Source organism: Hyposmocoma kahamanoa, unplaced genomic scaffold, assembly GCF_003589595.1.
Source record: "Hyposmocoma kahamanoa isolate Upper Pololo Valley unplaced genomic scaffold, ASM358959v1 78, whole genome shotgun sequence".
In the NCBI taxonomy this organism is placed as follows: Eukaryota; Metazoa; Arthropoda; class Insecta; order Lepidoptera; family Cosmopterigidae; genus Hyposmocoma; species Hyposmocoma kahamanoa.
Window position 1 is genome coordinate 10,167,600 of NW_020653945.1, and position 14,472 is coordinate 10,182,071.

The 14,472-nt window shown below is 35.2% G+C and overlaps 2 protein-coding genes across 2 annotated transcripts; both read right to left on the bottom strand.

The window, feature by feature from the left end:
* Window positions 1–250: 250 nt before the first annotated feature.
* On the bottom strand, window positions 251–2,389 carry LOC113233300 (E3 ubiquitin-protein ligase LRSAM1-like). Its single transcript, XM_026468370.1, has one exon. The coding sequence runs from the start codon at window positions 2,387–2,389 to the stop codon at window positions 251–253; it is 2,139 nt and encodes a 712-aa protein (XP_026324155.1).
* Window positions 2,390–3,086: 697 nt separating this feature from the next.
* On the bottom strand, window positions 3,087–14,467 carry LOC113233326 (putative uncharacterized protein DDB_G0289263). Its single transcript, XM_026468418.1, has 6 exons — window positions 14,142–14,467; window positions 11,289–11,507; window positions 9,148–9,257; window positions 6,368–6,575; window positions 5,351–5,487; window positions 3,087–5,126 (listed from the first exon to the last, which is right to left on the bottom strand). Exons 1-6 carry the CDS (start codon window positions 14,272–14,274, stop codon window positions 3,087–3,089), a joined length of 2,847 nt encoding a protein of 948 aa, XP_026324203.1. The 5' UTR covers window positions 14,275–14,467.
* Window positions 14,468–14,472: the final 5 nt, after the last annotated feature.

Genomic DNA, 14,472 nt, shown 5'->3' on the forward strand with positions numbered 1-14,472 from the left:
CAAAAACAATACAATATTAATGAGTAATATAAATGCTTTTCCATTCTAACCCAGTATTGAAACTAGATCTGAAATAAAATCTACCATTTTACATTTAATGTGATAAATATTGCATTAAAGATGTTCCAATAACTAATTACAACCTTTATTGCACATGCAATAAGTATTATTGGCATTCATAAGATATTTCATTGAATTGTGTGGAATACTTAAAAGTCACATAAACATAGAATCCACTTCACCATGAAGATCACGCAACCACAACTTTGATTTTTCTTTCAATGCTACCCCGACACATAGGACAACTGTCAAGTTCTTTATTGGCACATTCCTGACAACAACACATGTGCCCGCAAGGTATGAATACAACTTCACATTTCTCGTCCATGCAAATAACACATTCAGTTTGCATTGTTAAACTTTCTACATCTGTAGAACTCACTACACCAGTACACAATTGTTCTTCAGAAGATGTTTGCACAGGTAATGAAGGTGCTTCCTGCTTCTGAGGTGGGTCAAAGCTCTGTTGAGTTTTGGACCCCACATAACAGTTTATAGCTCTCAGGATGCCCTCCCTATCACTTGCCAAAGTTACTCCACTTTCTTTCAATTGTTTCGAAGTTAAATTTAACAAAGATACATTTTCGGAAAACAAGAACTTTACTAGAAATGGTAGACAATGTATGACACCTTCTTGCAAAAGATAAATCGCAAATTGAGGATCCAACTGCTTTCCCATATTCAGTAAAGATTTTGGTGCAGAATCAAGTAATTTCTGGTAGTTTCTCAACCAAAAATCTGTTGTTTTATCAGCATCATTTTGCTCCATTTCCTTAAGTGTATCTATGAGCTGTTTCCTTCTAATGCTTTGTTGATCCAAAAGGTCATCAAGCAATGTCACTAGCTGTGTTCTCTGGTGTAACAATTCATTGTAATTGTATGTAAGTTGTAGTTTTTTCTTTTCTTGTTCTATTATACTAAGTTTAGCTAAATGTGAAGAAATTAAAGCAATTTCTTGGTTTAAACTCCAGCTTCTTGCATCTGTTCGTTCAACTAATGATGCAACTACTGCTTTCTGAACATCATGATCTTCTAAAAGCTGGCCCACTAAAACTGAGCGTGATTCATCTTTGGTTTTTATAAATTCTTGTAATTTATCCATGCCCTCCAGTTCCTCCATCAACACATTTTGCTTTAAGTCTTTGTTAGAATTCTCATAATTCTTCATAGAATGTTGAATGTAATAATCTTCTTTGATCAATGATTCCATTGCCTTCATCACTTCTGCCTTTCTCAGATTGTCATAGTTTTGTCGCGTAATTTCAAGAAGCCTATCATGTTCAGCTTGTTCATGGGCTAGCTGCTGCTGTACTATTTCTGGGTTCAATCTTTCAGATTCAATAAAATTAGCAACCAAACAAGCAATTTCAATTTCATCTACTTGAATAGCTTTGAGCAATTTCTGCCTCTCTGTTTCTCGGGCTTCCTGAACTTTTAATATCTCCGTATCTAGGACAAGTTGGTCATGTATCACGGTTGTTAGAAATTTCTCTCTTCTTTCTTTAGCTGCTTCATGCATTTTATTTTCTTGCTCTGTAATAGCAGCCTCTTGCTCCTCCCAAGTAATTGTAGGTTGTCTTACAAATGGATCATTTGTGGAACATGTTGGACTCTGAATCATAAAAACTTCAAGATCGCCTGAGGGTGCAACATATTCAATATTCAATTTGTTGCATAAAAACTGCATTATTTCAGCAGTGGTCTTTGCAATAACCTCTGGTGGGGGATACACATATTTTTCACAATCCAACTCAATTGATATCAAGTTAGTTGCATGACATATTTCAGGGCACAATTCATTTAATTCTTCATTGGTAGTAATATTTAATCTCCTCAAATTTTTCAGTTTACCGAGTGATGGAGTCAATTTTTTTAGTCTATTTTTAGATACATCCAAAATCTGCAGATTCTGTAAATACTGTATTTCTTCAGGTATATACTTGAGCTGGTTGTTTTGTACATAGAATTCTGTCAAATTCACTAAATATTTAATATCACTGGGCAAACGAGAGAATTTATTATAGCTTAAGTTTAAAACCTTAAGAAGATATAAATCAGATAACTGCCCTCCATCGTCTAAAGAGCGCAGATAATTTTCGTTTAAAAATAAATGTTCTTTTCTATACACTTTACAGATACAGAAAATGCCGGAGGGTAATTTTTGGAGTTGACAATCGGACAAATCGAAGTCAGATTCCGGGGATTCTTTAGCCAAGTATAACTTCCTTTCTAATTTAACTCGAGCGTCTTGGTCGCTGTTGGATGGGTTGGAATGCTTACCAAACAACGCCATCGTTGTTTGGTGCACGCATGATACAGCACAACCCATGAAATTAAGTGCAAAACTTAAAAAAATCAACCAAAATGTTACCGATACTTTTACTAGTTCTCCCGCTGTCACCGGTGTCGGAAAATCATTTCTAACACTTGTTTATGATGTAGAAGACAACGCAGACGTTAGAACCACTATCCACGTAGTAGTTTCTACAAAAACTGAATTTAAAATTACATTATTATCTTTATCCGCAACTATAAAAATTATTGACGATCTAATCTCTTGTGTTGACAAATTTGACTTTGGCATTGTCATTGATATGTGACACTTGAAAATGTGACCATTTTGCTTATTGTAAATTCCTACCATACCAGAACATCGACGACGCGCGGTCAGTCAATGGATAGAAAGGATAAATGTAAGGAAGTGGTTAACCATTAAATAAAAATTTAATTAATAATATTAAATAATAATATAAATAAATTATATAAAAATATAAAATAAATATAATAATAAACTTGATTTATTTATTTAACAAAAATCACAATTAAGTACAAAATAATATCATAGTCTTCAAAAATTACAAACAAGTTCGTAATTATTCAAGCTTATAATTTGACATCGATAATAATTATTGAATTGTGTACATAAACTAATCTTATATAACTATTTATTATTATGACTTTACATTATAATAATGCATTATTTTATTAGAATAGCACATTTTTAGCTTGGTATGGTAGACAAATGGTTACGTATTATCTTTGCTCGATTTTTGTTGTATTGAAAAAGCACCTTCTCGTTTTACTGGAACAAGTACTCCAAATAAATGATAGACGTCTTTGTCACCAGGTAACTTACCAAGAATTTCAATCGTTTTATGGTCTGCAATTAATTGTAGCCTTTGTAATAAACTATCTTTTTCTTCATTCGGCACCGATTGTGTGTAAGATGTGTTGTTGTATTTATTATTGACGTTTTCATTTTCTTCTTCTTTGTACCATTTATTTTGCAGCGGTACTGTATGCCCCAATAACTCTACGTCGCTTTTTGTAAAATTAGCATCCTCATTTTCAGGATATTCTAACGACTTCAAAGTATCGAAATGTGGCGTCTCGATTACCTCCTCTTTTACTTTATTTAGTATATGCTGCGGGTACGTCGTCCTGTCGGATGATTCTACTTCTTCAGAAGTCGGTTCCTCAACAGTTTCAATTTCTTCCTTCTGATTGTCTTTTGTCACATCTTCAAACTCTATACTACCTGTATATATATTTTCGAAATCATTTTCGTCACTGTCATTGAATTTATTATACAACCCTGAATTGGATTTGTACGGAAAATCTATCTTTTTCGAATATAATTTGTCGTTGTAATACGGTTGCGGTTTATAACGTAAATAATTCATAAACAACGGATATCCGTATTTATAGATGCTGTATTCCTGCTTTGGCAATTGTTCTTGTTCTTCTTTATGATTTGGAGAACTTGAAATACGTTTTTTTTTATACGTGTCTTTGTTATAATCAGAGAAATCCGAAGTATCTTTATCATAATTCGGGAAATTTATTTTATTTTTGTATTGTATATCTGATTTATTTTCTTTTTCAATTTTTAGGTTCAGTTCTTCATCAGGTGATGAGGCTTTTATATCGATATTTGGTTCAGGGGCAACTGATTTAAGGAATGACGGTTTTGTACTAAAAACTTTATCCACTTCTGCTATTTCGGAATCTGGTTCATGTTTTGTCATCGGAGCAACGATTTCAGAATCATATGGTTTAATCTTATAAACATCCAAATCAGGTGTTTGTGATGGATATACATGAGTTTTGATTATTTTTCCCAGTCTGTCAATAGCTTCGTTAACTGTGTCAACAACTTCAGTAGCATTATCTTCTTCTTCTTCATTAGATTCATCCAAATTTTCTATTTGAATTTTTTTTTCATTCGTTTTAACATCGTTGTTGGGTGTTGGGCTATTAAGTGGCTTATTTAGGTCATTGTTAATATAATTGGTTGATTTTTCTCCTGTAGAATTGTTATTATCGTACGACGAGAACTCAGTGTTATAATTAGGTGTTGTGTACTCATAGTTTATTTCTTTGGCAGTTCCAGTTTCTTCAAAAAATGTTGTCGGCGGCATTATTTTTACCAGTCTGTCAATAGCGTCATTAACTGTGTCAACAACTTCAGTAGTATTATCTTCTTCTTCTTCTTCTTCTTCTTCTTCTTCTTCTTCTTCTTCTTCTTCATTAGATATATCAGAGCTTTCTGTTTGTGTTTTGTTATTAGTTTTAACATCGTTGTTGAGTGTTGGACTATTAAGAGGCTTATCTAGGTTATTGTTAATATAATTGGTTGGTTTTTCTCCTGTATTATTGTTATTATCGTACGACGAGAAGTCAGTTTTATAATTCGGTGTTGCGTAGTCATAATTTATTTCTTTGGCAGTTCCAGTTTCTTCAAAAAAGGTTTTTGGCGACAAGGCTGGTGGCGGTGTACTAAAATGATCAAAAACATGATATCTTGGTATGGTGCTTGTTATTTTATAAGTTTTAGGTTCAGGGTTCACTTTTATAGCCACAGTTTTACCTTGATGGTATCCTATTCCATGGCCCTGAAAAGGCATGCTTTTAGGCTTTTCACTTTCTTTCTCCTTTGTTGATTTTTGTTTTTCATTTTCATCGGCTGAGCGAATATCACTGGAATCAGCATCGCAATACATTTTGTTCAGTTTTTTGGCGTCCTTGTCTGACAGACCACTTCTTTGCCCGATAGAGACCCCGCTCTGAAACACAATGGAATATGTAAATAATATGTAAGGTAAGCAGCGATTCGCTCTAAATGTAGGACTAAATTACTAATTGTAGATAAAAAGCAATCTAACCGCCAGAGTGAATTCCATTACTCTGGTACACATCGCATGCTTTGAGACCAGATAATTGGTGTGATCGACTGGCACAATACGTTATTAATTCCGTGCGTTAATTTGTAACTCAATCTAGGGGTCACCTGTTTAGGAACAAGTGTGTCCTTTCCATTGACAGAGAAAGCGCGGCGACTGTAATGCAGAACGCTGTCATAGTCGTAGCCCACGCCGAAGTCCGACACCGAGAACGAGTTGTATTTACGGAAGTTGTGTCTTGCCGCTGAATATAATATAAACAAAATGAAGTCAAGTTCCAGATCGCAAGCCTATAATACAGATACGTACGTTGTAAATCTCGAGGACAATATCGACCCTGGAAATGTAAAACGTCTAACGTGCATTGCGTGCGTGCAGAAAATAAAATCATAACTCTAATTTCATTTGTTCTAAGGAAAAGCGGAAACGTTTTTTCTTAAAAAATCCTCCAGTAATATTTTTCAAATGCACGTTAAACGTTTTACATTTCCAGTGTCGATATAATTTCTAATAACAATTCTAATTACATTCATAAACAGATTTTTCTAATCCATATGATTAGAAGTTTAGCTATGACATGGCCAACTCGCTTGGAATGCGAGATTTTGTCATTACGTATAGCGCAAAAATCTGATTTGTATTCACATTTGCTCTTGAGGATTAGGTATGATAGGTACCTAACGTCAGCACGTGCTGTCTCGTGAGCTTACTTGTATTAATAAGGATTGATTATTGAGACGTAATTTTTTACTTTTTATTATAAATATTTTTGTTGTTCTGTAGTACATACATCGACCAATAACTAGTACTTATGAGTACCTATCTACATCTACTGTTATCCATATTTTAAATAAAACTTTAAGTTATATGCATACCGATAGGTACAATTATAAACAATGAATTTTGACAAATTTGTAGCTGTAACCTGCTGTTGCTGTTTATACATAAATATATATAAAGTCGTAGTACGTTACTACGTTATTAATAGCCTTCTTACAAAAACACACAGTTTTCGTTACCACGCTGACCGTGCATAGTCATAGAGACTTCTGCATAGAGAAAAAAACAAAAAAAAAACAAGCAAAATTCAAAAAATAATATTTCCAAAAAGTTTGAATACTCACGTTCAATAATATTTTCCCACAACACATTGATATAGTCATCTCTGTCAGGGCTGCTCTGCATGTGGTAGAAGCCAAGACTGTGCAGCAGCTCATGGACCACAGTTCCATGTCGAAAGCAGCCTCGGCCAACGGGGTGACGACGGGAAAGGTTTAACACTTGGTACCCGCCTTGGTAGCCTACTTGGGAGAAACATCCACGTCTGCTGCCCTGTGATATTGTGATTGTCAATGTTAATTACATAAATAATGCTACGTAATTTATGGAATTTTGGCGTATCAGATCTCTGACGAATATCACTGACTTTACGCGTCCCAATGTACCTAAGTGTGGATCCGGCCTTACATGAGCCTTACCTAATTTCAAGATAATATGTGCATAGAGCATCTTTATTAACAAAATAATGGCGCATTCATAGATGCCCAAAAATTCTGAAGCTTAATATTATACGCTTGCACATTTCTCATGATACTTAATTAATTTTTTTTTATAGCATCCACTCATAGCTCCGCTTTAAGGACACCTGTACCACTGGTGCCATGGACACACACATAGACAACAAATTACGCCCAAACCCACGAGAGAAATAAATGTAGGCCATACAAATATTTCTCCCAGCCCGCGAATCGAACTCGGGACTTCTGCGTGGCAGTCCAGCATGGCAGTTCATATATTTTTTGTGAAAGAACTCCACTAGTTTGCTATAATTATTAATACTAAGAAATAGTTATTTTTGATATAAGTGCGGAAAGTTAGTCATTATTCACGAGTCTCGAGGCTTCTTGGCCCGAGCCAGAGGCGAGGGTCAAGACGCGAGACAAGTGAAAATGACAAATCCGCACGTGTATCAAACGACGTTTTTTAATACATTTGCGAAAAAACTACATTGAAAGTAAAATAAAACAGTATTTAAACAAAACTCATTTTCTGCTAGTAAATTAAAATAATGAAATACAACCACTGCAACCATTAGTTAAAAGTCTATGGAAATCTAGTTCTAACGTGCTGTTTCTTATTATGAAGTCCTGGTACTTTTGTTTAAACTTCTTTAGGAACCCATGCACGGTAGTGAGATACAATTTATCTGTAATACATAGAACAAATAAATATATACATAAAAATCTCGCCTGTTACCCATTCAGGGGTAGGCAGAGACTGTGGACCTCCACTCGATACGTTCATTATATAGTATTTGTAAATAAATATAAGTTTTAATGACGAATGACTTATGTACTTACGTCACAAAGCACATAAATATTAAATAAATATACAACTTCTTTAGTTCTATGTTTAAGACTTAAAACAACAGTAAATTAAAAAAAAACTGGAAAAGTAAAAAGCACTAGTGCGAGAAATCCAACTTTCCGCACGATTTGTAGTGCGAAAAAAAAAGATCTTTTTTAATGCAGTTGCTCAAAACGTGAATCGACAGGCGAGATCTTTATGTACATATTTATTTGTTCTATGTATTACAGATAAATTGTATCTCACTACCGTGCACGGGTTCCTAAAGAAGTTTAAACAAAAGTACCAGGACTTCATAATAAGAAAAGTGGTTACAGACCGATATTACAGAAAATAAACAAAAACAGCACGTTAGAACTAGTTTTCCATAGACTTTTAACTAATGGTTGCAGTGGTTGTATTTCATTATTTTAATTTACTAGCAGAAAATGAGTTTTGTTTAAATACTGTTTTATTTTACTTTCAATGTAGTTTTTTCGCAAATGTATTAAAAAACGTCGTTTGATACACGTGAGGATTTGTCATTTTCACTTGTCTCGCGTCTTGACCCTCGCCTCTGGCTCGGGCCAAGGAGCCTCGAGACTCGTGAATAATGACTAACTTTCCGCACTTATATCAAAAATAACTATTTTTTTATTTACTGTTGTTTCAAGTCTTAAACATTGAACTAAAGAGGTTGTATATTTATTTAATATTTATGTGTTTTGTACGTAAGTCATTCGTCATTAAAAGTTATATTTACTTATAAACGTCTTATTTGTTTAAATTGCATAGGTGTTTTATAAAACAATGGGTTACATTTAAAAATACCAAAATATTTTCCCTAAAGATGGCTGATTGAGTATTAAGCAAGGTAGCTGCGCGCCGCGCCACTAAAAAAGTAATTATATTGTGGCTGAATACTGGCAACAGTTGCCATTGTATTATATTTTATGAGACAGATATAAAATGAGTTTTTTTAAGTAGGTACTATTTTATTTTATTTTCAATGTAGTTTTTTCGCAAATGTATTAAAAAACGTCATTTGATACATGTGCGGATTTGTCATTTTCAATTGTCTCGAGACTCGTGAATAATGACTAACTTTCCGCACTTGTATCAAAAATAACTGTTTTGATAATCGAGAGAAAAACTGAATACAAAGATCTTTAACAGACACAGAAGACATTCGTCGACCTTCTAACTCGACCTGTAGCTTAGTTGGAAGAGCAAGGGGAAGGTATTTTGTAGGTACATTTTGGCCTGTGGGCGCAGAGCCTGTACTCTCGTTCTCTGACATCCTAATACTCCTACATCCGTCCGAAACAATTACTATCAAATATTTCTGACTGATATCGGACGAAGAACGAGAGTAGACCCTAGTTCGAGTCCTGTCGGGACGAAGGAATTTTTCTTTATGTTCGATCTTTGTATTAATAATTAAAGCAATTAATCATTTTATTCTACTCTGCGCCCTCTAACGGCAAATAATTGTCTCAATATTCACTACCTTGAATGTATGTTAATATCATTGCCGATATCTATGCAATTCAAATACCTGTATGACAACAGCAGCACGATCTCCTTTTTGGTATGGTCTAAATTTTATACAGGACACCTGCGCAAGATCTTCTATGCCACCCATAATAGCTTGCACTTGGTCACTATCTAAAATAAATAAATTTACACAATAGTAGTAATGTAATGGACCAAGAAGTCATCAATTAGACTTAGTTTTTCGTAAGTTTGCCTTGGCAAACTATCTGAATCTGAATTGATTTACTTAGTGAAATCGATGAGTGATTTCACTAAGTAAATAGTCTATTTGGAACAAATCGATACGTCCAATTAACACGACGCCATTTTTATTTTTTGGTCATTTTCTGTTATTTTGCGAACAGCTCTATTTATTTACTAATATTACGCTCTCCGAATTTTGTGAAAAAAAGTAACGAAACAAAAAACAATAATACGAAAAAAAAACAGAAAAACGAGCTTTGTGAAAACAAGAAACAAAAAAAAATTAAAATAGAACAGGTTCAAAAATTTTGTTGGTCTTGTGTTCATTGGATGTATCGAAATAATGTTTACAGCTCTTTTGCGCCTGATTGAATGCCGGGTTCTCAATTCTTTAAACTCTTGAAAGATTGAAGCGATTTGAAAGCCGCAAAATTCGACCAGCATTTTTAACTACGGCACGTATACGACATAAATTTATACTGAATAAAGTTAGTCACATACTATGTGTATAGGTACTAGGACTCGCAACTTCGTCTGCAGCGAATAAGTAGGTACCTACCGACTTACTTCGAATAGCCTACTGTACTATACTAATTTTCATACTTTTATTGGTTCTCCCTTAGAATAATAACACATAGAATGATAGTTTCATATCAAACGAACTGTCACAAGTGAGGCATAAATCAAATTCATGTAGGCTAGTTTTAGTAGTAGTTTAATTTTCGGTTTTAATAAATATTTATATAAAAATACAAGTTGAAACGCGTTACTTCCTTGTGGAATGTGATGTTAGTATCTATTTTATGTTTGTCTGACGTATTTTTACACTCATTTACCGCACATTTCGTCATTTTTAGCTAAAATTCTGGAGCTGTTCGCGGTGCAAGTTGACCTTGAGCACTGACGGCCCGCCCGCTCGTGTAGGCCCATTGGGCGGGCTTCAATTTGCCTCACTTAGCGTGTGCGGGCTAGGTTTCTATGCGTTATTATTCTAAGGGTTCTCCATACAAACGTTCATCCCCTATTTCATCCCCTTCGAGATTAATTTTTATGACAAAAAGTAGCGTACCTCTTCTCGTAGGTCACATCTATCTCTATATCAAAATTCGTTCAGGCGTTTAAGAGTTAAAGCGAGGCATTTCAGAAGTATTTACATTTTCAGAGGGTGGTGTGGTACACGACCCCTCGCGAAGTAAAAATAGGCGGAGAAAATATGACACAGATCCATCGTCGACAAGCGCCCGATGGCAGCTGACGGGGCAGCGGGTGGTGAGTCGAGTCGTAAAAGGCTTTTCAAATTTTGTGATAAATGTGAATTTAATAATTATAGGGCTTCAGTTGAAAAGCAAAATTTAGCGGTCCCTGTAGTACTTAAAGAAAAATATCTCCGTGTAAAAATTATGTGCAAAATTACATATTTTGTTCTTATATTATTCGTTTTAGACTTTTATTTTCGCTTGTTTTCGGAATTTTACATGATCGAGTAAAGTACATCCTATCGTGTAACAAATCAGCACATACTTTAGACAATGTCCCTAGGTCGTATGTTTTTTTGTTAAACCGTCATTCAGTTTTTCCGGTTTGTGCTACCTCTCTCATGCAATATCCATATTCCATGTATCTTTATGTGTAAAATTATGTATCATAATTGTTTATAAATTTGATCCTATCCGTTTTTAATCTTAATTTGTCATGTTAAACACCGCCTAGGCTTTTAGTTATTCTTAACCCAGCTCTCTGGTTGACAAGTAGACAATGCCTTATGGCTTTAGGTTCGCCATTTGCACTGTTTTGTGTACTATATAGTTTAAAATCATTGCTAAAAATTACAAGTGCCCAATTCTCGATACACAATCTCTTCCGGGACATGTAAAATGAAATCACAGTCCGCGAAATGCCAGCAGTATCATAGTACCTACATATTAGATAAGGTAATGATAATATGATATAAATACTTACTGAAATGTTCTTTCTGAATGTAATAGACGACTTCATTGTTCGGCCATCTCTTAGTGCTGTCTCGGAGACCATTCCTGGCGAGACCCTCTGTCACGTCTTCAACTAGCAATTTTCTTTGCCGGTCATTTAAAATGATGTCACCTTCAAACTTCCCGCTATCCTCCCAAGCATAGTCTGAGAACTTTTCATCTTCGTCGTAATCGTAGTCGGGATTGCCTTCTGGAAATTTAGCAGTAATAATACTAACTATAGCCGTGGTAGCCTAACGGTTTGACCTACCGCCTCTCAAGTCACTGCTTGAGAGGCCCATGACCCACTGATCATGGGTTCGAATCAGGACTTGCAACTCGGAGTTTTTTAGAATTTATGTGCGAAATTTACCATGAACTTTTCGATGAAGGAAAACATCGTGAGGAAACCTGCACACATCTGAAACGCAATTTAATGATCTGTGTGAAGTTCCTAATTCGCAATCGGCCCGCGTGGGTACTATAGCCCAAACTCTCTCACTGTGAGGAAGGTCTGTGTCCAGCAGTGGGACCACATATAGACTGACTATTTGTTTTATTTCATACCTACTAAAGAAACCAAATGACTTTTCGTATCATTATATGTATATTATCATTTGTTTCTTTATCATTTTACCCCATTTTTACCCTTACAATAAATTAATTTAATTTTAATAATTTAATTTAAACATAAACACCTCCTAATCATTTCATTGTCTAGAGATGAAGTATATATGTCACATTTATACATCACAATCGAAAATAGCCGAATGTGTGCTTTGACCTCATATCGTTAATATTAAGTAGTAGCAGTCGAGTTCCTTGGTAAAGAGTGCGTCCAGGGATATACTTACATATTTCTGCCACGAAGCAGTAATGTAAGCATTTCAGCAGTAATGTAAACAAGCTGCGTTCCGGTTTCTAAAGGTAAGGATGCTGGTGAAATTACAGCCACGTAGGACTTGTCAACTTCTCAAGGTGACGGGTGTAGTGGTAATGCCCCTAAGATCTATGCGATTTAAAACTCTGAGTGCTACTTCAACTGTTATGGACAGGCATGTCGCTTAATACCAGGCGCACAACTTGTTCATCCCGTTACTTGGTATTATAAAATAATATATAGAAATGCACGCATTACCTGTACAAAATTAAAGTACATGGTGTACAGACAAAACTATCACGCAATCGGTAGTAACGTGAGGCGCACTATAAGTTTCCGGAATGAATAAGAAAAAAATATTATAAATGATCAAAAATTAATTTATTGTTTCTCAAAATATTCTCCGTTAACGTTAATGCATTTTTTCTTACGAATGAACCAATTTTGAAAACATTTATGTCATTCCTCCGTGACAATCTCTGAAACATATTTTTCATACTCTTCGACAGCCTCTTCAGGTGATGAAAATCGTTGACCGCGTAACTGGTACTTAATTTTTTAATAATCTTAGTTCTAAATTTTGGAAATAAATAAAAGTCACAAGGCGCCAGGTCGGAACTATACGCGGGTTGGCTCATAAGGTCAACATTGTTCACCTTCAAAAATTCAATTTCAATTTCATTTTTTTTTTTCAATTTCAAAAGTTCATTTGTCTGTCTGGCCGTGTGAGAACTGGCATTATCGTGGGGCGAGATGATACGGCGTTTAGGGTTATTTTTACGGATTTTGTCAATAACTTCCGGTAAACAAATGGTCGTGTACCAATCACTATTCACGGTACAACGATTCTTCAAAGCAACAGTAGCCACATGTCCAGTTTTATTAAAAAAAAGAAGCAATCATCCGCTTAGAAGCACTTTGCACGCGCGCCACTTTGCTTGATTTCGGCTCATCTCGGAAGACCCATACGCTCGATTGCTGCTTTGTTTTGGGATCGTAACTATAAATTCATGTTTCGTCACCTGTTACTATGTCCCACACCAAATTTGACGCCCCTTCGTTGAATCAGGTAAGCATGGCATTGCACCAAGTGACGCGATCCGTTTGTTGAGCCTCAGTCAAATTGTGTGGGATCTATCGAGGACAACTTTTTCACACCCAAATGTGTGTGTAGTATTGATTGTATTTTACTCATACCTATGCCTAAATATGCCCGAATCTCATGGTATGTCACATGCCTGTCTGTTTTGATCTTACGACGCACAGCATCGATGTTTTTGTTGTTCACATCAGTGGACGGGCGACCATCACGAAATTCGTCACTGAGATTCACACGACCGCATTTGAATTCTGCAAACCAGCTATAAATAGTCGTCTTGCATGGTGCTTTATCGCCAAAAAGCAGTTTGAAGCCGAGCGAAACTCTGCTGAGCTGTTAAATTACACTTAAAGTCGTAGAAAATCATACCACGAAAATTTTCACCAGTTAAATCCATGGTGATGTTGACAACCAAATTCTAAAATGACGCCACAATGTAAAAACAAGTGACAATCAGATAAAACAAACTATTCTACAGCCAAAGAGTTCCATTTTCAAATGTTGTAATTACTTTTTAAACATTGTTTATGTAAGTGGCCAGTTCCGGAAACTTATAGTGCGCCCTATGTATTATGTGATTTGAGAACTTCGTAACGTTCGTTTAGTTGTAAAAGTTTAAATAAGCCATTATCGTAAAGTTTTTTAAGATGTAACACCGTGACTTTACGGTTGAAACGATAGAGATGACACCTGTTAAATCAGTGTTTAATAAGCATACAATGGCTAGCGATACGTATAATTATGTTAGAGAAAGCGCCTCTGCTTTAATATTAACACTGCCGATTTAAGATTTGTTTCCACTAGATAGTATTGCGAATGTTTCGAGGATTTTTCTTAAATAAAAGTAACTACCTTATCTTACTTACTTAGTAATATAACATCCAACTTCGATGTCTTCTCTAGATGATCGGCGAAATCTTCGAGTTCCGATTTTGACATACCAGAGCACTTCATCACACAGACAATAAAACAAAACACTGTCAGTTGGAACCACTTCATGTTAATAGTTTAACATTAAATTGTTCAAATTGAACTACATTTAATGCATTAACTTCCTGCTAGCTATTGACGACAGCAGCGCTATCGAAGTGTGCCATATTAACGGTACTAGCTTGACATTCTTTACATTTGCAAAGTTATTTGAGGCGCCTTTACTCTAACATCGAACGATTTCTATCGAACAAAACCCATCGGGGT